This window comes from Equus przewalskii, chromosome 9 (assembly GCF_037783145.1).
Source record: "Equus przewalskii isolate Varuska chromosome 9, EquPr2, whole genome shotgun sequence".
Classification (NCBI taxonomy): Eukaryota; Metazoa; Chordata; class Mammalia; order Perissodactyla; family Equidae; genus Equus; species Equus przewalskii.
Window position 1 is genome coordinate 27,227,026 of NC_091839.1, and position 26,829 is coordinate 27,253,854.

Sequence of the window (26,829 nt, forward strand, 5' to 3'; positions counted from 1 at the left end):
TAAAATTACTTTCGCAGCCTCTATCCACCTATCAAAATGACCAAAATAAAAATAAAGTTGACCTTCAAGTGCTGGCAAGGATGCAGAGCAACAGGAAGTCTCCTTTGTTGCTGGTGGGGAAGCAAAATTGTATGACCACTTTGTAAAACTTTGTGGTTTCTTACAAAGTTCAACATAGACTTACCATATGACCCAGAAATCACACTCCTGGGTGTTCCCCCAAGAAAAATGAAAACCTACATACTGTTATGGACTGAATGTTTGTGCCCTCAAATTCACGTTGAACTCCTAACTCCCAGTGTGCTCGTATTTGAAGGTGAGGCCTTTGGGAGCTGACTAGATCTGAGGGTGGAGCCCTTGTGAATGGGATTGGTGCCCTTTTATAAAAGAGATTCCAGAGAGCTCTCTCGTCCATCCACCACGTGAGGACACAGCAAGATGGCCATTTATGCACCAGGAAGCGGCTCTCACCAGACACAAATCTGCCAGCACCTTGATCTTGCACTTCCCAGCCTCCAGAACTGGGAGAAGTAAATGTCTGTTGTTTAAGCCACCCCATCTGTGGTATTTTGTTATAGCAGCCTGAATGGATTAAGACACACGGAAAATATTGAACTTTATCTGAGATCAACGTTCCTGGAGAAATTCTCTCACCCTTCTGTGTTCCCAGAACAGCTAACCATGCAAAAGACCACCTTGTTCTAACATGATCTGAGATCAGACCCAGGTAGAGAGGGGCTCTACTCTTCCTCAATTACTCCATCCTTCCTCGTGTGTCCCCTAAGAGTCATGGACAACTCCCTCCTTTTTCTCCCTCTATAAAACACCAGGCCCACTTTCTTTTCTTTGAGATGTTATGCATTAATGAATGCAAAGATGGATGTGAATTAAGAGGAACTAGGAACGTGGTGGCAACAGTTAGGAATATCCCAACTGTCCATATTGGATGAGAGAACATGTCTGGAACTTCCACACACATTCTTAGGCTCTGGACTTCTCTTAGGATGCTGAAAGCTGCCTTCCCCTCGGCTAACCAACGGGGTGGGAGGTGGGCATAGAGATAAGGCGCATCTCTTCCTTAGCTTTTCTGAGACTTCTTTTCACTAATGGCTGTTGGTTAATAGACTTAACTCTAGTCTAGTTCTAGAATTCAGGGTTGTGTAGACACCCAAAGGGCACCTGGCTGAGCACACTGTGCCTACTCTCAAAGTAGACAGAGACCACCAGAGGTTCTTTTTTTTTTTTAACATTTAAAAAAAAATTTTTGGTGAGGAAGATTGGCCCTGAGCTAACATCTGTGCCAATATTCCTCTATTTTGTATGTGGGACACCATCACAGCATGGCTTGACGAGCAGTGTGTAAGTCCGTACCCAGGATCTAAACTGGTGACCCATGGGACACCAAAGCGGAGCATGCAAACTTAACCACTACACCACCAGGCCGGCCCAGTCCTTTGTTCTTTCAAGCTGGGTTTAATAACTTGCAAGGCAAGGGAACACACACTGAGCACTTCACTGAGCAGGAGCAGGGAAGGTTAAAGATCTAAAAGAACTAAAAAGGTAGCTGTTGTAACAAATTACCAAAAACTTTGTGTCCTAAAACTGCACACGTTTATCCTCTTACAGTTCTGGAGGGCTTTAGACCAAAATCACTTTCACTGGGCTAACAATCATGGTGTTGGCAGGGCTGATTCCTTCCAGAGTCTCTAAGGGGGAATGTCTCCTTGCCTCTTCTAGCTTCTAGAAGCTGCCCCCATTTCTTGGCTTGTGGCACCTCTGAATCTTGAAAATGCATCAGTCTAACTTCTGGTTCCATCATCACATTGATACTGGCCCTGCTACGAGTTTCCCCACATTAAATCCAGCATATATGGGGTTAAAACAAAAGCACTCATTCCCTGCTTACTCCCTGGCTTCCTGGCTCCAGAATCCACTGTCCTCCATGGAGACAGACACAGCCAAGGACAAGCACCTGGATTTGTTATCTCCCCCTCCTCCTCCCCGCCAAGCCACATGCTGGTGGGAAAGCTGCTGACCAGCAAGGTCACAGGCTCCCTCTTCTCTGCAAGTCATCTCAAGGCCAAAGACAGGCTGGTGGGAAAGCTCCGACCAACAAGGCCATATGCTCCCCCTCCCCTACTTAAAACTCCAAATAAAAACCCTCCCTTTTAGCTTTTCGGGGAGTTTGGGATTTCAACGTTAGCTGCCCTTTCTTTTTGCTCAGCACTGTGCAATAATAAAGTCCTACTTTCTTCCACTACACTGTCAGAGATTGGCTTGCTTTGCCATGGGTGAGTGAACTCACATCATCAGGTTCAATATCAATCTCTTCTTCTCTGACTCTGACCCTCCTGCTTCCCTCTTATAAGGACCCTTGGGATGACACTGGAGCCACCAGATAACACAGGATAAGCTCCCCATCTCGAGATCTTTAACTTAACTACTCCTTTGAAGTCCCTCTGCCATATAAAGTAACAATCAAAGGTTCCAGGGATTAGGATGTAGACGTATTTGGGAGGCCATCATTCAGACTACCAAGGGAGTTCCTGATTGTCGTATTAGTGAAGTATTGCAACCCAGCCAGTGAGAGGACAGAGGAGGGCCTGGGTCTGGACATGAAAGGTTAAAACCAACCGGCCGTAAGTCAGGCAGCGATGCACAAGGTCTCTGATGGTCCATCAGCCTCTCCCAGCTTCAGCTGTCAGCCCTGGTGTAGATGAAGCTCAGCACCCAGTTTTAGCCAGGGCTGCTGCAAGTGGAGAGGTTTCCTTTTGCACTGCCCCAAGGGGACCTTCTTCCTCCTCTGCATGAAAACAAGGTGTGGACTGGCAGTGGCCCTGCTCGAGTCTCAGGCAGGAGCAGGCCAAGAGAATGCAGGGTGGACCAGAAGAGAGAGGGAAAGGGCAGGCGAAAATCTTCTTTAACACTTGTGTTAATTTTCTATTGTTGCTGTAATAAATTACCACTATCTAGCACCTTAACACAAATGTATTATCTCGTAGCTCAGCAGCCTTCACTCAGACTCCTTCCCCACAGGAGCAAGTCAAAACTCCAAGGGGAGCCACCCCAGGGTTTTGAGGCCATGTTAACCAGCTTACACGGTTCACTTGGGCAGCACTGCGCTGCCTCAGGAGGGTCATCCCCAGGTCATCCCAGACCTCTCTGTAGCCTCCTACTCCCCCTTCCCTGAGACCCACCCTCTCCTCCACACTAACACTCCCTCATAATCCAAATCCCAAAGAAGGAAACTATTTTTACACCCTGTGCTGTGGGGTGCCCTGATTCCAGAGAAGCTCCTGCCTGGATGCCCCTCATCCATGCTTACAGCTGCCCCGTGACCCTGGTCTAGCCCCTTCCAGTAAAAAAGGTCCAAGAAACCCAAAATTCACCTCCTTTTGGCCTCACTTTTTTATTCCTTATTAAATTACTATAGCAACAATGTATGATTTGTAATAGAGAAAAAAAATCACTCACATTTGCAGTCCCCTAATAAAACCATAAGTTTATTTCTCCATGATCAACTTTCAGTCTACATCTATATGTGCACATATCTTTACATAGCTGTAATAACAGCAAATCTTCTATGTTCTGCCTTTTTTTGTCACCTGCCCTATTACAAGCATTTCCAATATGGCAACAAAACCTTTACATTTATGGTTCAGGATGGCTACATGGAACAAATCAGAAGTGTCCTAAATGAACAACAATGGGAGTGATAATGTAAACATAACAACTCAGTATGTTTTCCTTTCAACAACTAGAGCAATGCCATCACATTCTCAGCAGCAGACCTTTCCGTCCTAGTACAAGACTGCTTCAGTCTTTTCTTAAGAGGGATGATGTCACTGTTCATTCACAAGCAACTTCCTCCTGAAGCTCTGCCTCCCAAAAGGAGTCCTCAGCATCTGGCAGGACTGTAACATGGAAATACGTTCAAACAGCAAAATCTCACTATCATTCTGTGGTTGCTGTGGGGTGGAGTGTCATGTGGGGTCTCTCACCAGGATGTCTTTACTGATACAGAAAAGACAGTAAGAGCTGCTGCTGGAAGCTTCTCTCACTGATTCCACTTGATTCTAGTAAGAGCCTGCTTTTGCACGATAAGGCAGACTCATTATTAAAGAATTCCTCATCCTGATTACTCACTGAACACACTCACAGGTTCTGTCCAGTTAAGCATTCTGATGCAGGAGTGGGTAGGTATCCCCAGGGAAGTATATTCTTGACATTCACAGGCTTTATTCCAGTGTGTGCACTATCACATTTGGGACAGGCTGAAGCCATTTCCGTATTTATCACCATCCTATATTCTCTCCAGGACTTCCCTAATGTATAGACTTAATAGTACAGCTAAGGAACATCTCACATTCATCAGTTCATTGGAGAGCTTAAAGAATTCTTTTCTATTGACATGAAAAAGTCACCCCTGAAGACATTCCTCCTTCACAGAATTTTTGAGAGCAAGTCAGGAGATGAGGGTGGCCCACATTCATTATGCTTCCATGGGTTGCTCTCCAGGGTGTGCTCTTTGATGTCGGAGGAGGGAGGAGCCCCTTCTGAACGATTTCCCACACTGAGGACACTGGCTGGGACCCTCCCTGCTATGGAGTCTCTGATGTACTGCCAGGTGAGAGTTCTGCTTGAAAGACTTTCCACATTCTGGACATTGGTATGGGGTCTCCTTAGTGTGGATTCTCTGGTGCTTGGTCAGACAGGAGCTGTCCCTGAAAGCTTTTCCACACTGATTACACTCATAGGGCTTCTCACCAGTATGAGTCCTCTGGTGCCGGATGAGGCCGGCAATGTTCCTGAAAAGTTTCTGACACTGGTCACAGCCATAGGGCTTCTCGCCAGTGTGAATTCTCTGGTGCCTGATGAGGTAAGCGCTCTCGATGAAAGTTTTCCCACACTCTTTACATTCGTAGGGTTTCTCCCCAGAATGGATTTTCTGATGCACAATCAGGTGAGAGTTACGGTTGAAGGATTTCCCGCACTCCACACATTCAAAGGGCTTCTCTCCAGTGTGAGTCCTCTCGTGCTGGGTGAGATAAGAGCCATCCCGGAAAGCCTTTCCGCATTTGCTACATTCATAGGGCTTCTCCCCAGTATGGATTCTCAGATGCACAGTGAGGTGGGAGATGTCGGTGAAAGGTTTCCCACACTCATTACATCTATAAGGTTTTTCCCCTGTATGAGTCCTTTGATGCAAAATCAAGGATGAATTTCGGTTGAAGGTTTTTCCACAGTCTAGACATTCATAAGGCTTCTCCCCAGTGTGAATTCTCTGGTGTTGTGTCAGAGCTGACCCATCACTGAAGGCTTTCCCACATTTACTGCATTTATAGGGCTTCTCTCCTGTATGGATTCTCTGATGCACAATTAGGTTGTAGTTCTTGGAGAAGGATTTTCCACACTCGTTACAGGTATAAGGTCTCTCTCCAGTGTGAGTTCGGTGATGTAAGACAAGAGAGGAGTTCCGTTTGAAGCACTTGCCACATTCAGTGCACTTGTATAGTTTCTCTCCAGGGTGACTCCTCCTGTTTTCATTCAGAGATGAACTCAGCGTAAAGATGTCTCCAAAGACCTTACCTTCATACAGCTTCTTCCCTCTTTTCATTACTTTTTGTTCACCAAGAGGGGTAAAATGGTTGAAAGATTTAACACTTTCAGGGTATTTATAAGGTTTCTCTCTTATTTGACTTCTTCCAAATTGACTAATGTCCACGGAATGGTTGAAGGCTTTTCCACAGGCATCATTGTCACCAGTTCTCTTAGCTATATAACTTTTCTGACAACTGTGTAAAGCTGGGTCACAAACAAAACTCTTAACATCTGAGTCAGGTATATGGAAACCATTTGTTGCAGGAACTCTCTGAGAAGGTGGAACATCTGAGCTTGTACTCAAATGCTCCCCAAATCCAGGATATTCACAAATTGCTTCCTGAGCCCCTAGTTTCTCCTGACTTGAAGTTGATTGCCTCACATGTCCGTCCTGGTTCCTGCAGTCCCAATTGTCACCTAGAATGGAGAAACAGGAACCCTCTCTCGTAAATCCTTCCATTTCCATGCCACAGGATTGTTCTTCCTCAGGAATTTTCTGAGCTGTCATCTTCAATCTCGTGTCCCAGGCTGAAAAGTAAAGAATGAAAAATACAGACTTAAGTACATGAAGCTATACCTGGAAGAGGAATGAAAAAGGATGCAGGCCAGGCATGTGGGTGTCATTTCTACTTGCTTTCATTTTCAAATTCACATCTGTACAAGGGGGAGATAAAGTGAGAGCCAAGAGATGGAGCCAAGAACAGGTTCAAAGACAGCCACATGGCATTTTCATCCTCCCAGAGAACAGGCAGGAAGAATGGTACTGGGGGCAAATATCACCAAAAGGATTAGCCTGAGACGTGGGAGACCTGAGACCAGTGTCAGTGCTCACACTGGAACACCATCTGAGCCACTGCGTGCTCAGCCACTGTGTGCTTGACCCATTGCTCATACCAACAATCAGTACACATTTTCAAAGGCTTAACTTCACAATGTGCTTACAACAGCACTGAAGGAGTTCTCACACCAGCTTTGTGGTCAGAGTTCTGCCTTCATGGAAGGGATGCAGCACAGGCTCAGTAACTTGAAAGTTCTAGATATACTGATGACCACCTTACAGAGTTATTATGAGAATTAGATCACATCTGAGGCTGGCTCTGAGCTGGGGAATGGACAGAGTTCTGTAACTGGTTGCCAGTGTCTTCACCATTATCAATCTTCCTCTAACCACCTTCCCACCCCTTTGACTTCATGATATCAAGAAAACTAGCTCTCCATATTATTTTCAGGTAAAATGAAATTAGATCCTTACCTCAGAAAAAATATTTTTTAAAAATTCCAGATAGATACTTTATCCCATAAAACCTCAACATAAAACCAAAGTTTAAATTATGTAGGATACCTCCACGAATGGGGCAGTCCTTGATCAACAAGGCTTAACAAGCAAAAACCATACAGACAAAGACTAACAACTTTGATATCAACATTAAAAACTTCCATACAACTAAAGACACAATAAGAGTCAAAACACAAGTGGCAGCTGGAGAGAAAATATTATAAAACATAAAAGAGACAGAGACAAAGGAATAATGGCTGAGATCTATAAAGAATTCTTATAGAACAGCACAAAAAAGAAAAAAATGGGGAGCCAGCCCTGATGGTCTAGTGGTTAAAGTTCGGTGCACACTGCTTCAGTGGCCCAGGTCCACTTCCCGGTCATGGAACCAGACCACCTGTCTGTCAGTAGCCATGCTGTGGCAGCAGCTCACACAGAAGAACTAGAACGACTTACAACTGGGGCTTTGGGGAGGGAAAAAAAAAGAAAAAAATGACTGAAAGACACAAAGAGGCACTTCACACAAAGAAAATAGAAATGTCCGGAAAACATGAATATCTGCTCATTCTCATTATCGTTCAGGCAATTACAAACTACAAGTTTAAGAACACAAAATATGCCATTTCATATTTTCATAAAAATAAAATGAGATATGACAATATAAAAATTGGGTAGGTCACGCAGGAAGACAGTTGGCAAGCATGTAAGGTGGTCAGTCCACTCTGCAGAGTAACTTGGCAGCAGCCATCAAAACATAAAATGGGGACATTCCACCACCCAGCAATTCCACTTGTAGGCATCTCAGATTCAGAAAGCATGAGTCACAAGCACAGACAGACAGCAATCTATACCTAAGGAGATGGTCTCATAGGCCAGCAGGGAGCAGACAGGCCACTGGTGAAGGAATGAAAAGCATGGTGATGGCCACGTGATAGCAAAAACAGAAACCTGAAGGTAATGGAAGGTGACTTTCAAAATGCTGAGGGAAAAACTGTCAGATACACTCTCGTTCAAGAGTGACAGCAAGATAAAGACAGCTTCAGAAAAGCAAAAGCAGAGTTTATCTCCAAGGACGCTAGCTAAAAGAATTAGAAAAGGTTGTTCTGGGAAAAATCCAGAAATGAAGCATGTGTATTTAAATCAAATCCAGCAGTGACCATATAAAATGCAGCAATGACAATGACAGGGGGTTAACAACAGGATGGACTAAAAACTAGAAGGCAGTGGCCTGTGAGATGGGAAGGGGCAAAAAAATTAAGTGTCCTGACATCCCTATATTGTTCATGATTCATGTCAGACCTGGTCAAGTCAAGAATCAAAGCACAAAAATCACGTAAAACTTTCAAACCCACAGAGTAGTAGTTTCCAATCAGGGATGGTTTTACCCTCAAAGGACCCTTGGCAATGTCTGGAGATGTTTTTCGTTGTCATGTCTGGGGGGCAGATGCTACTGGCATCTAGAGGGTAGAGGCCAGGGATGCTGCTAGACACCCCTCAATACACAGGACAGCCCCTCACAACATAGAATAATCCAGCCCCAAATGTCAATAGTGCTGAGATGGAAAAATTTCATTATAGAAGGGAAGAATAACAAAGAAAAGAAAACTAGATCAACCCAGAAGACAGTGGTAAGGGGGGAAAGCACAGAATGGACAGGTTAATAGAAAGTATGAAATAGGATGTCACCAATAACAATAAGTGTAAATGGCCTTGATGGGCCAGATAAAGACACTGTGTCAAATGGCATTAAAAATGAGTTTGTGACAGACACACCTAAAGCAAAAGGACACGGAAGACAAAAGCGAAAGTTTGGAACAGACAAACACTAACCAAACAAACATTTTATGGCTCTTTGCTAACCAACGATAAACTTCAAGTACCATAACAGGTCGATAAAACAATGGCAAAGATGTCTACATTAACAGCATACCCCAAAACACAGAGCAATGTCAGCCAGGACTGCAAGTCAAAATCAGCAAATCCAACCATCCTGGGAGGTTTTAATGAACCTCTTTGAGAAACGGAAATTCAGGGGCCAGCCTGGTGGTGTAGCAGTTCGCATGTTCGCTTCGGCAGCCCATGGTTCGCCGGTTTGGATCACCCGGTGCAGACATGGCACCGCTTGGCAAGCCATGCTGTGGTAGGCATCCCACATATAAAGCAGAGGAAGATGGGCATGGATGTTAGCTCAAGGCCAGTCTTCCTCAGCAAAAAGAGGAGGATTGGCAGGAGATGTTAGCTCAGGGCTAATCTTCCTCAAAAAAAAAGAAAAGAAAAAACAAAAACAAAACAAACAAACAAAAATGAAATGGAAATTCAGAACTAAACACAGTTAAGCAGGAGAGAACGTAATTAGCCAGCATGACCACATAGCTGGATGGAGAGCCACATACCAACACTAAGAGCCAAATGCTTTCCAAGCACAAGTAGAGCATTTGCTAACACTGGTCATAAACCAGGGCAAAGAACAAGTTCAACAAAGGCCAGACCACAGCACAACACAGACCACAGCCTCTGGACTATAAGTGTCGTTAAAGTCAAAAACTGGGAACAGAAAGAAAATCAAATACAAGAAAAACAATAAGTAAAACTATTTATCTGGAAAAATGAAAATCTATCTCTCAGTAATTCACAGATCAAAGAGAAATCTTGACAGAAATTAGAAAACACCTAGAACTGAACAATGATGGAAGTGGTACATCTGAAAATGTAACAAATGAGGATGCAGCTAACATAGCTCTTGGTGGAAGATGCTGGTCTTTAATGCTCATATTAAAAAAAGAAGAGTGAAAGTTAGTGAGCTCACTGTTCAACTTAAGACTTATGGGAAAGAACCATGGAGTAAGCCAACAGGAGCTAGAAGCAAGGTGGTAATAAAGGTAAGAGCAAAAGTCACATAAACTGAAAACAAACAGCCATGAAGATGAAAAACACCAAAAGTCTGTTTTTTAAAAAGACTAATGACACAGACATACTTTTGGCAAGAGTGATCATAAAAAAAGAGCAAGGCACACACAAGTGCTATTAATCATGAAAAGAGGATTTAACAAAGAAACAGTAAAAAGTTACCAAAATGGCAACGTTGGATTTATCTTAGGAATGCAAGGACTGCAAAACATTAGAACATCTATTGATACAATTCCTTATATTTTCAGATAAAAGTAAAAGACAGCCCCCTACACTCTATCTCAATAAATTCAGACAGTAATCTGAGGAAATCCCAGACTCATGATTAAAACACTCTCAGATTAAAGTAGCACACCCTTTTACTCTATGTCAATAAATTCAGAAAGCACTTTAAGGAAAGCTCCAACTCATGACGAAAATCCTTAACAACTAAGAACACAGGGAATTAAGGTAAACATCACAGATAATGAGGAAACATCAGAATTGTTCACTTTGAAGCCAAGACCAAGACCCCAGATGCCTGCTAAGTCCACAGCATTCAGTAGTCATGGGAGGGGCCAGCTGGTCAGGACCATGCCCTGGGTTGTCACTCCTGGACACTCCTAGTGAAAAACCCTCTTGAAGCTGCCCTGTCACCATACCACGTTTCCCATAGTGGGCCTTCTGAATAGACTGGGGCCTGCGTGGCCTGCGGTTGTCCTGTGAAAACGAGAGTTGGAGAGCACATCCCTACAGGTCTGTAGGAGAAGGATGCATGTGTGCACTTAAGAGAAATGAGATAAGTCAGACATATACAGGATGATACCATTAGGGAAATTTCTTAGACACCAAATATTCTGGAAGCAAAAATATTAAAATGTCCTGGCAAGACATCTACCAAACCTGTGATCGTGACTATCCTGGGGGTATGGAGAGGATCGGACCTCAAGGAGGAAAGAGAATGTCCATTTTACCAATAACAGATACTTTCTTTATTGAAATAAGACTTAGACACCACTAAGAAAGTGAAAAGATAACCCACCAAATGGGAGAAAATATTTAGACAGCATACATCTGATAAAAGACTTGTATATAGAAGATTAAAAAAACTCTTACAACTCAATAATAAGACAATCCAAATTTTAAAAATAGGTAAAGGATCTGAATAGACATTTCTCCAAAGAAGATATACAGATGGCCCATAAGCACATGAAAAGATGATGAACATCATTAGTCATTTAGGGAAATGCTAAAAACCACACGAGATACCATTCACACCCAACAGTGTGACCACTATCAAAAAACAGATAATAACAAGTGTGAGGATGTCGAGAAACTGGAGCCCTCACACACTGTCAGTGGGGACGTAAAATGGGTGCAGCTGCTTTGGAAAACAGTCTAACAGTTTCTCAAAAAGTTAAACATAGAGTTATATGACCCAGCAATTCCACTCCCAGGTATCTACTCAAGAAAAATGCAAACATATGTCTACACACAGACTTGTCCATGAATTATGAGTTCATAGCAGCACTATTCATAATAAACAAAAAGCAAAAACAACCTAAATAAATGTCCTTCAACTGACGAATGGATAAACAAAATGTGGAAATGCACACAATGGAATATTCTTCACCATAAGAAGGAATGAAGGACTGATACATGCCTCAACAACATAGATGAACCTCAAAAACATTATGCTCAGGGGCCAGCCCTGTGGCATAGTAGTTAAGTTTGGCATGCTCTGCTTTGGCAGCCTGGGGTTCATGGGTTCAGATCCCAGGCACAGACTTACACCACTCACCAGCCATGCTGTGGCGTTGACCCACATACAAAATAGAGGAAGACTGGCACAGATGTGAGCTCAGGGACAATGTTTCTCAAGCAAAAAGAGGAAGACTGGCAACAGATGTTAGATCAGGGGTAATCTTCCTCAGCAAAAACAAAAAAAACACATTATGCTTAGTGAAAGAACTCAGACACAAAAGACTACATAGTGTACGATCTCACTTACATGAAATATCCAGAACAGCAATTCCATACAGAATGAAAGTCGATTTGTGGTTGCCAGGGGTTTGGAGAAGGGGGAATGGGGAATGACTGCTAATGTGTACAGGTTTCTTCTTGGGCCGATAAAAATATTTTGGAATTACCTCGTAGTGATGGTTGCACAACTCTGTGAATACACTAAAAACCAGATTGTGCACTTTGAATGGATGAATCATATGGTATATAAATTATATCTCAATAAAACTGTAATAAGTAAATTTCCACCTTCAAGAACTATGCCAGTGATGCTAAGCAGAGACACACAGACATGTCCGCTTAAGGGGAGAAGTCTGCCTCAGCCTTAACTGCAGCTCTTGACCTTGGCAGTACTTGCCCTGTGGGCACCTGGAAATCTGTGAGGCTTTAGGTTGTCACAGAGATGGAGGCAGGGGAGCTGCTGGCATCTTGGGTGGGGATGCAGATTTGCTAGTGTGCCTGGGACTGCCCCACTTGATGCCTGACCAGCCTGTGGATCAAAGTCCCTGCAGGTATCCAGCTGGGGTACTTGAGAACAGAACAAGAATATGTTACAAGACATTAGGAAAAAGGTGCCTTCATTGAGGAGGAGGAGGCTGAAAGGAAATCCAGATATCGCTCCGCCTTCAGGAACTCATTCCCTACTCTTCATCTCTCTCCTTGACAAAAACTGGCTATCCCAACTATACTCTCAGTCGATGAGGACTGAGTGCCATAGTGAGGTTACTGCAAAAAGAACACATGGTCACCAGTATATAGGGGGACAGTAGGACAGACAGGCTTTGGGGAAATAGCATTACATTAGGGCATTTAATGCAGGAATCGCACTGAATTTCATTAATTAAGGTTGTTTTAAAAATGTCTCATATTATTGCCCTCATACATATTTGTATATTACTATTTTTAGCAATACCATGATACAAAATTATGCTGTAAAAAATTCATCTCGATACTGTTCATTTATTTTGGGGGTTTCCTGTTTTTCCCCTACTCTTCATCTGACCCTGTCCTCAAATGTCCACCACTCCACTTCTCTGAAGCCCCATGTTTACTAATTTTCCCCAGCCTGTCCTTCTCTTCCCCATGGTCATCGAAGAAGGTGGTCTCCACGGCTTGCTACACACTGAATGCTGCCCCAGCACCTGCTGGGACTTCAGGTCTGGAGAACAGTTTTCTGTGATAAATTGTCCTGATGCTGTTGCAGTCATAACACAGGGGGTGAATGATCCTTAGCATGTGGATAAGACCCAGCTCATCCAGACAGCCTGGGTTGCTTAACTGCCTAAGTACTTAGAACCTGCCTCCAACAAGGTACCGTCTTTCTTCTTTTCCTACTGAATACACCTGGTCTGGGTCCACTTCCGCAACACTCACTGTTCCAGCAGCATCCACCCACACCTCATCTCATTCAATTTCACTGAAGACTATGAATTCTGACTGTCTCATTTCTCTTAATCCAAACTTACAGTCTCTAGCACTGGGCTGCTTCCTACATCTTCTAGGGTAGCTGTGCCCAAGCACTTAAATATAGAAATATATGTATTTTTTAATATAAATGCCTTTCCTCTTATTGATTCTTTACATGCACATAGGACTTTAGAATTTTTTTAATTATACGGATATTTAACACTATCCATAAAATTCCTTTCAGGATGGTAAAAGGCACATTGCAAAATATTGATCATAAAGAGTGAGCATTACACAAAAATTAACTCAAAATGGATCAAAGGCCTAAATATAAGTGCTAAAACTATAAAATTCTTAAAAGAAAAACATAGGCATAAATCTTCAGAAACTTGGATACAACATCAAAAGCACAAGTCATGAAAAAAATAGATAAATCGGACTAATCAAAATTAAAACTTCTGTGCTTCAAAGAACATCACTAAGAAAGTGAAAAGACAACCCACAGAATAGGATAAAATATTTGCAAATCATGTATCTGATAAGGCACTGGTATCCAGAATAAATAAATAACTCTTATAACTCAAGAACAAAAAGATCATTAACCCATTTAATAAATGGGCAAAGGATCTGCATAGGCAGTTCTCCAAAGAAGATATACAAACGGGCCAATAAGCACAATAAAAAGATGCTCAACATCATTAACCATCAAGGAAATGCAAATCAAAACCACAGTGAGACACCACTTCACACATACTAGGATGGCTGTAATCAGTTCCACTCCAAGGTAGTTATCCAAGAGAAAGGAAAACATACGTCCACACACACACACACACACACACACACACACACACACACACACAAAATAACTTGTACAAGAATGTTTATTAAAGTATCATTCTTAATATCCAAAAAGTGGAAGTAACTCAAATGTCCATTAAGTGATGAATGGATACACAAAACGCAGTATATCCCTACAATGGAGAATTACCATACAATATTCCATATAATGGAACTTATGGAATATCACCCACAAAAACTAACGCACTGATACTTACTACAATGTAGATGAACCTTGAAAACATCATGCTGAGTGAAAGAAGCCAAAATAAAGGACTACATACCCACATAGCCATTTATATGAAATTTCTAGAACAGGGAAACGCATAAAGACAGAAAGTAGATTTGTGATTGCCTAGGGCTGGGAGGAATGAAGACGATGGGGAGTAATTGCTAATGGCACAGGTTTTCTTTTTTGAGATGACGAAAATATCCTAAAATTGATATTGGTGATGGATGCACAACCTAATGAATGTACTAAAAACCACTGAATTGTATACCTTAAGAGGGTGAATTATATATATGTGAATTACATCTCAATAAAGCTGTTTGAAAAAAACAAGCAGATCTTGAGTTTGTCAGAGTCAGAACCACTGGTCTAGACCCCAACTGGCACATTTCTGGTACCTTAAGACTTCATGAGAGAAGTAACAGTTTTATGCGGATGTGCCAAGCTTGTGTAGAATTCTATTCCGAGGCACTCACCTCTGATGGGCTTAATCCCCAGTCTCTATGACCCTTCAGAGGGATCTCCTTAGGCTGGATGCCCGGATGTTGACATCAATGGTTGCAAGACCTCAGCTGTTCGACTCCATGGGTATGGTTCCCGCCATATCTGTGGACCACACATGACGTTTACTTTACTTGTTCAAACAATGCATTCTTTAATAAATTATTTGCCACCAACATTAGCCCTGTCCTGAGAAAGTAACCCACCTAACTACCAGTTGTGATAGAGTCTGACTCCATTTCTGACGACTGACTGTGTTCAAGCCCCCACTACCACCACCTACTGCCCGTTCTCCTTCCACCCCACATCTAGACAAGCTAAGGAGAAGCCTGAGCACTTTCTCCTTGCTGTTGGCAGGAAGTTCAAACCATGCAGCCCCAACAAATGCAAGGCTACCCTGCTCCTAGGTCCTCTCTCTAATTACAATAAAAGCCCAGTCACTCTCCTTTTCCTGCTCTCTCAGGCTATTTTTGGATCACCTTGGGAAGCCTGCCCTGCTCTCCCAAGACAGTCTCATTATGTGAGTAATAAACCTTTTATCCTCTTGGTGTGTGTGTGTGTAAAACATAAAGAGAGAGAGAGAGGGAGAGGGAGAGAGAGAGAGAGAGAGGGAGTGTGTGTGTGTGTGTGTGTGTGTGTGTGTGTGTGTGTGTGCATGTGCGCATGTGTTTGAGGCAGGGAAAAAAGAAAGGTAAAGCTAATGTGGCAAAGTGTTAACTTGAGAACCTGGATGGATTTACAAGTGTTCAATGAACTATTCCTGTGACTTCTCCATAGATGTGAAACTTTTCAAAATAAAAAGTTGGGGTGGGGGAGCGGGCCTGGTGGTGTGGTGGTTAAGTTCACCACTCTGCTTCGGTGGCTTAGGGTTCAGGTTCCCATACCAGGCACAGACCTAGCGCACTCATTAAGCCACGTTGTGGCTGCATCCCATATAAAATAGAGGAAGACTGGCACATGCTAGCTCAGCAACAATCTTCCTCACAAAAAAAGAAGGTTGGGTGGGAATGGAAAGAAAGGACCTCAGGTTGGAGGCAAGTTATTTGCTGTGAGGGGAAAAAAGAAACAAAGGCTTGGTACTCAAAAACATATTTTTACAAGTCCAAGTCTCTAACAACCAAATTTTTTAAATTGGCAAAGGATAAGGGATCTTTCAGAGGTGACGGTAATTTTCATAAAGGTTTGGGTTGCATTTGTCAAAACTCATCCAGAGATGCAATGAAGTTCTGCGCATTTCACTGTACGTCAATTTTGCCTCAAAAACTTAAAAAGCAATACTGAGCTCTGATGTTAAGCATAGTGAGGTGTTTGAGGGGGAAGCGCTGTGATATCCGAAACCTACTTTCAACGTATCTCAAAAAAGATTAATGGATGGCTAAAAGGACGAACAGAGGAAAATATGCGGACACAGCAAGGACAGCACACGTTAACCGGTCGGTATAAGGTCGCACAACTTTTCCCTATGAAAACTTTCACCATAAACTACGGGAGGAGAGGAGCTAAGGAAATGGACCACTAAGCCAAAGAGGAAAGCGAAACGGCCGCTGAGCAGGAGGAAAACGCGGCCTTCGCTGGGACTGCAGCAAGACCCGGGTCTGCAGATACCAAGGGAGAAAAGAACAGGTGCTCTGACACTTGCGGGGCGCGGCGGGAAACGGCACCGGCCGCGGGCGCGACGAGGCCACCTGGGCCCGAGACCCAGCGACGCCCACATCGGCCCTCCCACACCCGGCGGTCGCCGCAGCCGCCAGGACACGACGCGGCCAGCCGCCAAACGGCCCCTGTGGAACGACGGGCTGGGTCCGAGCGCAGAACGCCTCAGCGATGTGAAGAAAGGGTCAGGGGGGCGTCCTCACCCGCCAGAAGAGGGGTCCACACCCGCCGCCGGGAGTCCTCACCCGCGAAGGCCCCTCCGAGCCGGACGCGCCCACTGACCGCGCGAAACACGCCGAAAGATGCAGCGCTCATGCCCCACCAGGACCCGGCGGACCCCCCAACACACACACATCGCCCTGTGGGGGAAACCGAGGCACCGAAAGGCCGACGGGCGCGGCGGGACTCACCTCAGGGGGGCAGGCGGCGGCGGCGGCCATGTTCGGGGCGGGTGCGCATGCGCGCGCCAGGACCCGGATGTGCGCGTCTCCGGAGGCCCCGCGGCCCCACCCCGAAGCGCACGGTGTGGAGGGCGTTCCCGACCTTTCACCTCTGCTCACGGCTGCACCCCGGGTCTAGTCCTCTCATCCTGGGGCGGGGTCTGCTGGGGGTTCCGACTCTCGTCCGCTGGACTCTTCCCCTCCAGTCCGGGTGGCTTTCAGCCCAGCCTGCGGCTTCCGCCGGGCGGCGCGCTGGTCAGCCGGGGGTGCGAGCGGAGAGATGCCCTTCCCCCCGGTTATTCACTTATTCGGTTATTTATTGATATCCATATGGACTCGCGGATATTTACTTTCTCCCATGGCTTTAATCCGATGCCATTATTACTGTAGAGCATTATTTTTATTTACTGCAGTGGTGCCAAAATAATTCTAAATCATAATTCATAATTTTTTTAGAAAAATATATTAAAATTCAGATAAGGACCCCTCATTATTCTCTGACAGTATAATTACTTAGAAATCGAAACAAGCTATGCATTTTTGAAATAATACGACAGTTAAGGATTTTAGATAGACAACAATACAAATCAATGTATGTGTTATGGAAAAATCAGTAATAAGCAGTTAGAAAATGTGCTTTGAAAAAAAGAAATGTTCTCAATTTTATGTATGTGTGTATAAAAGAAAATAATTCCAATAACAAATAATTCGGATACATACAAAAATAATAAATACCCATACTCCCACCATCCAGCATTAAAGTTGGGGGTGGATAGTGGGACCCCCAGAGAAGCCCAGGTAGGCTCCGAGGCCCAGGGTACTAAACGGGGAAGTGAAGGGTGAAGAGATGATTCTCAAAGAATCTCCCTCAATATATTTTTTAATGATAAAGAGGAAACCAGTAATTATACAGTGGAGAAACTTGGCAGGCACCACCTTAACCGTCACCTTTGTGGAATTCTAGCCAAAAGTGCACCACTCAATCTAATCATGAAAAACACCAGACAAATCCGAACTGAGAGACATTCTACAAAATAACTGAGCAGTATTCTGCAAAAGTGTCAAGGTCATGAAAGACGGGAAGACTGAGGAACTGTCACAGATTGGAGGAGACTAAGGAGACACGATAATAAATGCAATGTGGGATCCTGGAACAAAGACATTAGGGGAAAAATATAAAATGCAAATAAAGTCTGTAGTTTACTCATTAACACTGAACCGATGGTAATTTCCTAATTTTAATAAAGATATCATTGTTACATAAAACGTTAAGATTAGGGAAAGCTAGTGAAAGGTATACAGGAACTCTAGTACTTTTGCAACTTTTCTGTTAAGACTAAATTATTTCTAAAATAAAAATTCAGGAAGAAAGCTCTAGTCCTGTATGTACTCATATGAAAACAAGTTCACCATATAGCAAGCAAAAATTATACTACGGCCCAGCCCCACGGCCTAGTGCTTAAGTTCGGCACACTCCTCTTTGGTGGCCGGGGTTCAGTTCCTAGGAGCAGACACACACCACTTATCAGTGACCATGCTGTGGCAGCAAACCGCATACAAAATAGAGGAAGATTGGTACAGATATTAGCTCAGGGCAAATCTTCTTCAGCATAAATATATATATATATTAAACAGTATTGGGATTCACTTTTTGTAAAAAGAGTATAGGAAAAGAATTGGGGGGCCAGAAATGTTGTTTATGATGTGGCAAATCACAAATTAGTGAAGTTGGTTGATAATGTTGTTCAAGTCTTCTATAACTTTATTGATTGTCTACTTGTTCTACTAATTATAGAGAGGAATGTTAATGTCTCCAACTATAATTATGGATCTAGTTCTCTTTTATTTCTACCAGTTTTGCTCCATTTATTTTGGAGCTCTAGTGTTAGGTACTTACATATTTAGGATTATGTCTTCTTGATGAATTGGACTTTTTATCACTGTGTAATGTCCTTCCTTATCCCTGGTGATTTTCTCTGCTCTGAAGTCTGCTATGTTTGATAATAACATAGCCGTTCCAGCTTTCCTTTGATTAGTGTTTGCCATGTATATTTTTTCACACTTTTATCTTTAAACTACCTGTATCATTGTATTTAAGCTGAGATTCTTGTAGATACCATACAGTTGGGTCTTATTTTTGTTTTTTATCCAATGTGACAATTTCTTTTTTTTAATTGGTGTGTTTAGATCATTCACTTTAATGTAATTATTGATAAGGTTGAATTTATGCTTACCATTTTATTGTTTCCTGTTTGTCTCTTCTGATTTTTGTTCCTGTTTCCCCTTTGCTACCTTCTCTGAATTATTTGAATATTTCATAGCCTTCCACCTTAGTTTATCTATGAGCATTTTAGCTATATATCTTTGTATTATTTTTAATGCTTCCTCTAGTGATTATGATATATGTATTTAACATATATGTATTTAACTTTTCATAGTCTACTTAGAGTTAATATTTTACACTTCAAGTAAAATATAGACGCCTTACAATCACATACAGCCCTTTACCCATATGTATTATATCTATGGACATTGAAAAACCCTCAGGCAATGTTATAATTTTTGCTTTCAACATTCGTGCATATTTTAATGAGAAAGAGAGTTGTTGTGTTTACCCACAGTTACTATTTCTGTTGCTCTTCCTTCATTCCTGAAATTCCAGTGATCCTTCTGCTATCATTTCCCTTCAGCCTGAAGAACTTCCTCTGGAATCTTTATAGAGCAGGTTATGCTGGTGATGAATTCTCTTACTTTTTCTTCATCTGTGAATGCCTTTCTTTTTTCTTTTTTTTTTGAGGAAAATTATCCCTGAGCTAAGTGCTGCCAATCCTCCTCTTTTTGCAGAGAAAGACTGGCCCTGAGCTAACATGCGTGCCCATCTTCCTCTACTTTACATGTGGGATGCCTACCACAGCATGGCGTGCCAAGCAGTGCCATGTCCGCACCCTGGATCTGAACCAGCAAACCTCAGGCCGCCCAGAAGCGGAACATGCGAACTTGACTGCTGCGCCACCAGGCTGGGCCCCTGTGAATGCCTTTCTTTTGCTTCATTCCTGAAGGATATTTTTGCTAGATATGGAACTTTCATTTGACTTGTTTCTTTTCTTTCAGCACTTTAAAGATGTTTTCTCACTCTCTTGTAGCTTCTGTGGTTTCTAACTTGAAATCCACTATCACTTGAATTATTGTTCCCTTATATAAAATGTTTCTTTTTCCTTTTCCTGGTTGCTTTCAATAATTTTTTGTTTTTTCCTGGTGGGAAGCTGGGGGTGGTTCTTAGCAGACTATGATTTGTCTGGGCATGGTTTTCTGTTGAGGACGACTGAGCTTCCTGATTTTGTAAATTAATGTCTTTTACCAAATTGGGAGACTTTGTAGCCATTATTTCTTCAAGTATTTTTTTCTACACAAATCTCTTTCTCCTCTCCTGATGCTTTCATGGCACAAATTTTAGAGCTTTTGGTATTGTCCCATAGGACTTACCTCAGTTTATACATGGAATTTGAGGATCCTCTTCTTTAGCTCTTTCCTCACCAGGATTTCCCCCACATTTTTTGGCAGCCAGCAGCTTTTTTCCCTAATTTCTCTGGCCAAAAAAATGAGTTTCTTTCAGAATTCAGTTCTGTGCCACTGGAGCCACCTTTGGGGTGTAGCAGTGAGAGAAAAACAAAGCAAAAAATTAACTGAGATTTTCCCCACAGTCTTCGGACAACAGCAGTCCATTTTCCTGGATTCTCTAGCCAGAGAGACAGGTTTCTCTCAAAGTTTTAGCCCCTTGTGCTATTGTGCAATTCCACGCAACGGGGTATGCCTTCCAGGAAAAGTGGTGGGTGAAAAGAGCAAGAAAAGAATAGGATTCCGTGAAACTGTTTGTTCAACTAAGGCTTCTTTTTCTGGTCCTCTGACTAGAAATAGGGGGTTTTCTGGAGTTTTGCTGTCTGTGCCTATGGTACAGTGCCAGAATTTCACCTGCTCTTATGTGAAAACTCAGAGAAAAATCAGGGAGGAAAAAAACACAAAGGACACCTCTATTACACACAGATAACTATTCAAGTTTTGGCTTCAGTTCCCAATCTGCCTGCTATTGTTTACTTTTCAGAGTCCGTAAGTAGCTGGTTTTATATTCTATCTGGAGATTTCAGTTGTAGTGAGAGGGAAAGATAGGCTGTAATTAGCTTACACCAGCTGGACCAGCACCAGAAACTGTATGAAACTTCAGAAAAGACAAAACCATAATGACAGAAAGCAGATCAGGGTTGAAAGGGTCTTGAGTGGGAGCAGTGAGTCAACTACAAAAGGCCACAGGAAACTTTAGGGTGATGGAAGTGTTCTCTATCTTGGATATGTTGCTGGTTATAGAACTGTATACATTTGTCAAAACACATTTACCTGTTTGCTTAAAATGGGTGCATTTTATTATTCATAAATTATACCTCAATAATGCTATTTTTTTAAAAAAAACCGATGACATACCACTTCGCACCTACCAGAACGGCTAAAATTGAAAGGATTCATACCACCTTTGTATTGGCAAGAATGTAGAGCAAGTGGAACTCTCACATACTACTTGTAGGAGAACAAAGTAGAGTAAGCACTTTGGAAAACTGTTTGGCAGCATTTACTGAAGCTCAACAACAGGACGACCTGTCACCCAGCGATTCCACTCGTAGGCACAGTCCCAACCAGAAATGCATATCAAGATGCCCCTACAGCTGTGTACAGGGGAGCTACTCCCGGAGGGAAGAATCAGGATTCCAAGGAGCCTTCTTGCGGTCAGGGCAGGGTTTCGTGAGCGGGGTCACTGGAGTCCGCCTTTTCTTGTGAGACCCCTGTCCCTGCCCACCACTGGACATCGCGAAGGACGTGGGTTCAGAACTCGCCCCTTAGCCTGGATCCCGAGGAGTTTCTGGAGCTGAGCTGGCTCCTGAGAGTGGACAGGACTTGGGCCATTCCTTGGGGCGGGTGCGCAGTGCGTGGGAAGAGAGGCCTGCACAGAAAGAGAGCCAGAGGGCGGCAGCCACCGACCGGCGGAGTCTTGCGAGGACGTGCGGTCGGCCCGGAAGCGAGTGCCCGCCCAAAAGCCGGGGCCTGGGGGACCACCTCCACTCACTGCCAGCCGCCCACGCCCCGCCACGGCTCTCCCGGCTGCACCGCCGCCGCCGCCCTGGCCGAACGCTCCGGCGCACCTTCATCACCCAGCAGCCGGGCCCGCACCCTGCTCTTCGCGGCTCCCACCCGCAATGGCAGACGCCCGCCGCGCCACTGTGCATGCGCATCCGCTCCGGGCTTCCCTGCGCAGGCGTACTCCCCGCCGCCTACATCTCCCAGAAGGCCTCGCGGCGCGGGGGCTCCAGCGCCTCCCGCGGGTGGCGTTAGCCGCGGCGGCGGCGCCCTCTGTCGGCGACAAGGGGCGATGACAGCGGGTCCCGGACGTGAGGGTCTTTTGAGGTGCTCAGGGGGATCCCGGGGCCCCCCGGCTTGAAGTGACCCCACAGGCGAAAGGGAGAGCCACTGCGGTGTTCAGACTCGAGCAAAGGCCGCCAGGAGCCTGACGCGCGTGCGGTTCTCGCCGGGACTCGCGCCCTCCGGCTGCCCGCGGAGTCCGACGCGGCCGGCAGGGGGCGGCAGGTGACTGCGGGGGTCTCTCCCCGGCCGCCGCGCGCTTGGGCTGCCTGGGTGCTCTTGCCTGGGTCTGCTTCTAATACAATAAATATCAGCGGCTCAGAGAGAGTTTCTAGGAACTGCGGGGTCATTCCCTCAGCCGAAGGGGCGTGCACGCAGAAAAGTACTGCGTTTGTTGGATTTACTGTTCCTCAACATTCTATGAAGAACATTTTCAAATGTTCAGAAAACTTAGAATTGTGTGAATGCCCGTGCACCCAGGCCCCGGGTTAGACGATTAACATCTGACGATGTGCTTTATCGCTATCCATAACTGGGATTATTTTTATGACAACTTAAAAGGATTAACAGCCACCACGGACTCAGACACAGCTTCTGCCTCAGATTGGCATAGATGCCTTCTACCTCCGGAACTCAAGTCAGAGGACTTCGACTCTGAAACTCGCCTTTATCCTTTGACAATCGGGGCAATTAGAGGCTGTGTGAGGACTGCATCTGCTCACACCCCTGCCCCCTGCACGCAGTAAACCCTCCTCGCAAATTCGCATTTGTTAGACTGCCAAGGCTCTTTTAGGGAGAACTGCTACCAGTGGAACGCCTAAACGCTAGGAGAAGGGTAAGAATATTTTGTGTAGTTTTAGTCACAGGTTATGAAATTTCCCTTCCTACATGTGCCACCTGCAGTGTGGAGGTCACCGCCACCCAGGCTCGCCAGCAGGGACCCTCATTCTTTAAGCCTGTCATATCTCTCTTGCTTCCTGTTGCTGTGATAAGCTGCCATAAACCCAGTAGCTTAAAACAATGTGCGTTTATTGTCTCAGTTCCTGGCAGGAGTCTGGCACAGCTTCCCCGGGGCCTGTCTGAGGCTCTCCAAAGGCCACCGTCAAGGGGTCAGTGAGCTACATTCTCATCCATAGACTCACCTGGGGAAGAATCTGCTTCCAAGTTCGCTTGGGTTGTGACTGAATACTTTTCCTTGCAGCTGCAGAGCGCACAGCAGCTTGCTCCTTTCAAGTCAGCAGGACAGAGTCTCTATCAGAGCCCTCTTTTAAAGGCTTCTGACTAAGTGAGCCCTACCCAGAATAATCTCCCTCTTGATTTGGTTAAAGTCAACTGATTTGGGGACTTAAATTACATCTTCACAATCCTATCATCTTTGCCATACGACCTAATCATCGTGTGACACCAGGAAGCAGAAATCATGAGTGCCTTCTTGGAATTCTGCCTACCACAATGTCCAGTCCAGAAAGTGAAGTGCATCATTAATTTAACTTGCATGTCCTCAATAACCAGCGAGTTTGCACAATTCCTGAATGTCTTTTCACCAGCTACCAAATCTGTTTTGGAGCTAGTCACTTCATATTGTCTGTCCATTTCTATGCTGGAGTCTGTTTATCTCATAAATGCGTTTGAATTTTTACGTACCAGCACCCCTGCCTCCTTTTCCTCTGATTTTCCTGACTGCCTGGCTTCAAGTGTTGCAGTTTGAGGTCAGCACACGCTGAGATGGAGTTGGAAGTTCTCAAGGTTTATTGGGGAATAACACTGGTAAAAGAAAGAAAAAGAACAAAAAGGGGGAGAAAGCAGGCCTGGGCAGGAGGTACTGTCAGACGACACTGCTGCCCAGAGATAAGCCCAGAGTAAAGAATGCCCTTTAGAGGAGTCTCCTGTTGGGTGCACACATCCAGGCCCTTGGACAGTGGCCTGGCTTGCTTAGTGGCCAGAAGCTGCTAGGAAAGGAGCATAAGTCTGGCACCTGAAGGAGCCCACAGCTAACAGCAGTCCCTCCTTGAAGGGGAACCTGGGCAGCAACCAGACCCTGTCTCTCCTTGGCACCTTCTCTCTGTCGTTACATGTGTTGCTCTTAAAGAATAACATCCTTCACTCAGGTTACAAAGCCACGCTAGTCAGAGCCCTGCCCCCAGCTCCATCAGCCTTGGTGTGTGGCCTCTGATCTTCTTCAGTGCCTAGACTTCTCCATCAGGCACAGAAGGCATAGTGTCCAGGGCCCACAATACTTTTTGTGTGTGTGTGTGTGTGTGTGTGTGTGTGTGTGTGAGAGACACATTTTTTTTTTTTTAAGATTTTAGTTTTTCCTTTTTCTCCCCAAAGCCCCCTGGTACATAGTTGTATATTCTTCCTTGTGGGTCCTTCTAGTTGTGGCATGTGGAACGCTGCCTCAGCATGGTTTGATGAGCAGTGCCATGTCCGCGCCCAGGATTTGAACCAACGAAACACTGGGCCACCTGCAGCAGAGCATGCGAACTTAACCACTCGGGCACGGGGGCGGCCCCCTTTTTTTTTTCCCCCACAATACTTTTAAGCGTCCACAAAAATGTATCATTTCCTTTAAAATTAGATGAGAAAAGGTGCTGGCCCAGTGGCGCAGTGGTTAAGTTCACGTGTTCTGATTCAGTGGCCCAGGGTTGGCTGGTTTGGATCCCAGGTGTGGACCTATGAACGACTTGCCAGGCCATGCTGTGGCAGGCATCCCACATAAGGTAGAGGAAGATGGGCATGGATGTTAGCTCAGGGCCAGTCTTCCTCAGCAAAAAGAGGAGGATTGGTGGCAGATGTTAGCTTAGGGCTAATCTTCCTAAAAAAAAAAAAAAAAAAAGAAGAGAAAAATGAATATAAACCTATCTGGATTATATTTATCTTCATAGCAATGTAGTCATAAAATAGAAAATTTTTATATTTTTTGATGGAGGAAAGAGCCCATGAAGGCCACAGTGCCTCAGTCTTGGGAAAGGAAGTCGAACTCTACCCGCTTTACCCCTCCTCACACCAGGTCCCCACCAGAATTGGACTCCTCTGCCTCGAGCCCTCTCCTTCTACCCCTTCTTCTAGTCAGCACCTCATTTTCTTCGGATTTTCTATTGCTGATGACCCCCAAGTGTACAATACCAGCCCAGACTCATCCCTGAACTCCGGACTCAAACAGTCTGGAGTTCTCCACCTGATACTTCACCATACTCCACCTGAAGGTCACAAGCATCTTACATGCCCCAAACCGAATGCCGGCACCACCCTCAGCCCCAGCTCCTCCCCCAGCCTTGCCTGTCTTGGTCACCAGTGTTTCTGTTCTTCCCCTGGTGCAGGTCGACACCGCGCCACTGTCTGGACTCTCCTAATTCAGATCCTACCTGTGATTGGGCAGCAGGTCTGCCAGTGTCATGCTCAGACCTGCCCAGAAGGCAGCCTACTCCTCCTGCCTGCCTGGCTGCCGGCACCTCTTATAGTGATTGCTTCACCAACTTCCCTGCTTCTATCCCTGTCCCCAAGTCTATTTCCCCACAGAGTTCCTATGGCACCTCCCGCCTTTGCTCAGAATTTTCAAGGGCTCCCAGCTCCCTCAGGTAAAAGTCCACACTACAACCAAAGAGGTGCCAAAGTCTGCACTAGCATCCTGCAAGGCCTGGCCAGGTCAGCCCTGCTGCCTTTCTGAGCTCACTGTCTACTCCCTTCCCTCTGCCTCACTCAGCTCCAGTCACACTGGTCCTCTCCCTGGTGCTCAAATATGCAATATACTCCCACCTCAGGGCTTTTGTACATGCTGTTCCCTCTTGCCTAGAACACTGTTCCCCCAGATATCTGCCCAGCTCATTCCTTCACCCTCATACCTGGCACATACTAGGTGCTTAATGCATATTCACTGACTGAAAATCAGTCAATTGAATTGTTGGTCGCAATTTTCCACTGCCCTCCCTGAAAGAGGACTACAGGTCCCTGCATGTTGCTAGTGACTTACAAGGCCTACCCATGAGAGTGGGAAGGAGGCACATATTTGTGATATGTATGTGTATATATCTATGCATGTGACACACACGTTTATATTTGTTTATATATTTATTCATAAATATATATTTAAAGAATAATGGAAGAATAAACCAAAAACTAATGCAAAATGACTTATCCACAGGTGGTAGAGGAACCAGGATGGAAAGGACAGGGGTGGGAGGGGAGCTTCTCCAAGCATACGTTGTTCCCTAATTTGACTTTGGCACCATATAATTGGCTTACAGAATTTAAATTTTTAAAAGACCTTATCAGTGAGAAATACAGTTTAATCTTCTTAAATTAACGTTCTTCATTAAAATTCATTTTTAATTGTTTAGTGAAAAGAGAAAGGTGGGGGGCCGGCCCCATGGCCAAGTGGTTGGGTTCGCGCTCCACTTCTGTAGCCCAGGGTTTCACTGGTTCGGATCCTGGGCACGGACATGGCACCGCTCATCAGGCTGTGCTGAGGCGGCATCCCACATGCCACGACTGGAAGGACCCACAACTAAAAATACACAACTATGTACTGGTGATATCGACCCTGATATCCGTTTCCCCACACTAAACCCAGCATA

At 44.7% G+C, this 26,829-nt stretch overlaps 1 protein-coding gene across 4 annotated transcripts; it reads right to left on the minus strand.

Moving 5' to 3' along the window:
* Nucleotides 1-3,475: 3,475 nt before the first annotated feature.
* ZNF329 (zinc finger protein 329) lies at nt 3,476-22,116 on the minus strand. 4 transcript variants are annotated; one of them, XR_011522489.1, is made up of 5 exons: nt 22,039-22,116; nt 20,336-20,492; nt 16,823-17,236; nt 14,735-14,864; nt 3,476-6,129 (listed from the first exon to the last, which is right to left on the minus strand). XR_011522489.1 is itself a non-coding variant. In XM_008531161.2 (2 exons), the coding sequence occupies exon 2, from the start codon at nt 6,107-6,109 to the stop codon at nt 4,493-4,495; it is 1,617 nt and encodes a 538-aa protein (XP_008529383.1). In that variant the 5' UTR covers nt 6,110-6,129; nt 14,735-14,868; the 3' UTR covers nt 3,476-4,492. The 4 variants fall into 4 exon arrangements, 1 of the variants encoding a protein (XP_008529383.1); XR_011522490.1 differs by lacking the exons at nt 20,336-20,492; nt 22,039-22,116 and having other exon boundaries at nt 16,823-17,259; XR_011522491.1 differs by lacking the exons at nt 20,336-20,492; nt 22,039-22,116 and having other exon boundaries at nt 16,616-16,865.
* Between the last annotated feature and the right edge of the window lie 4,713 nt (nt 22,117-26,829).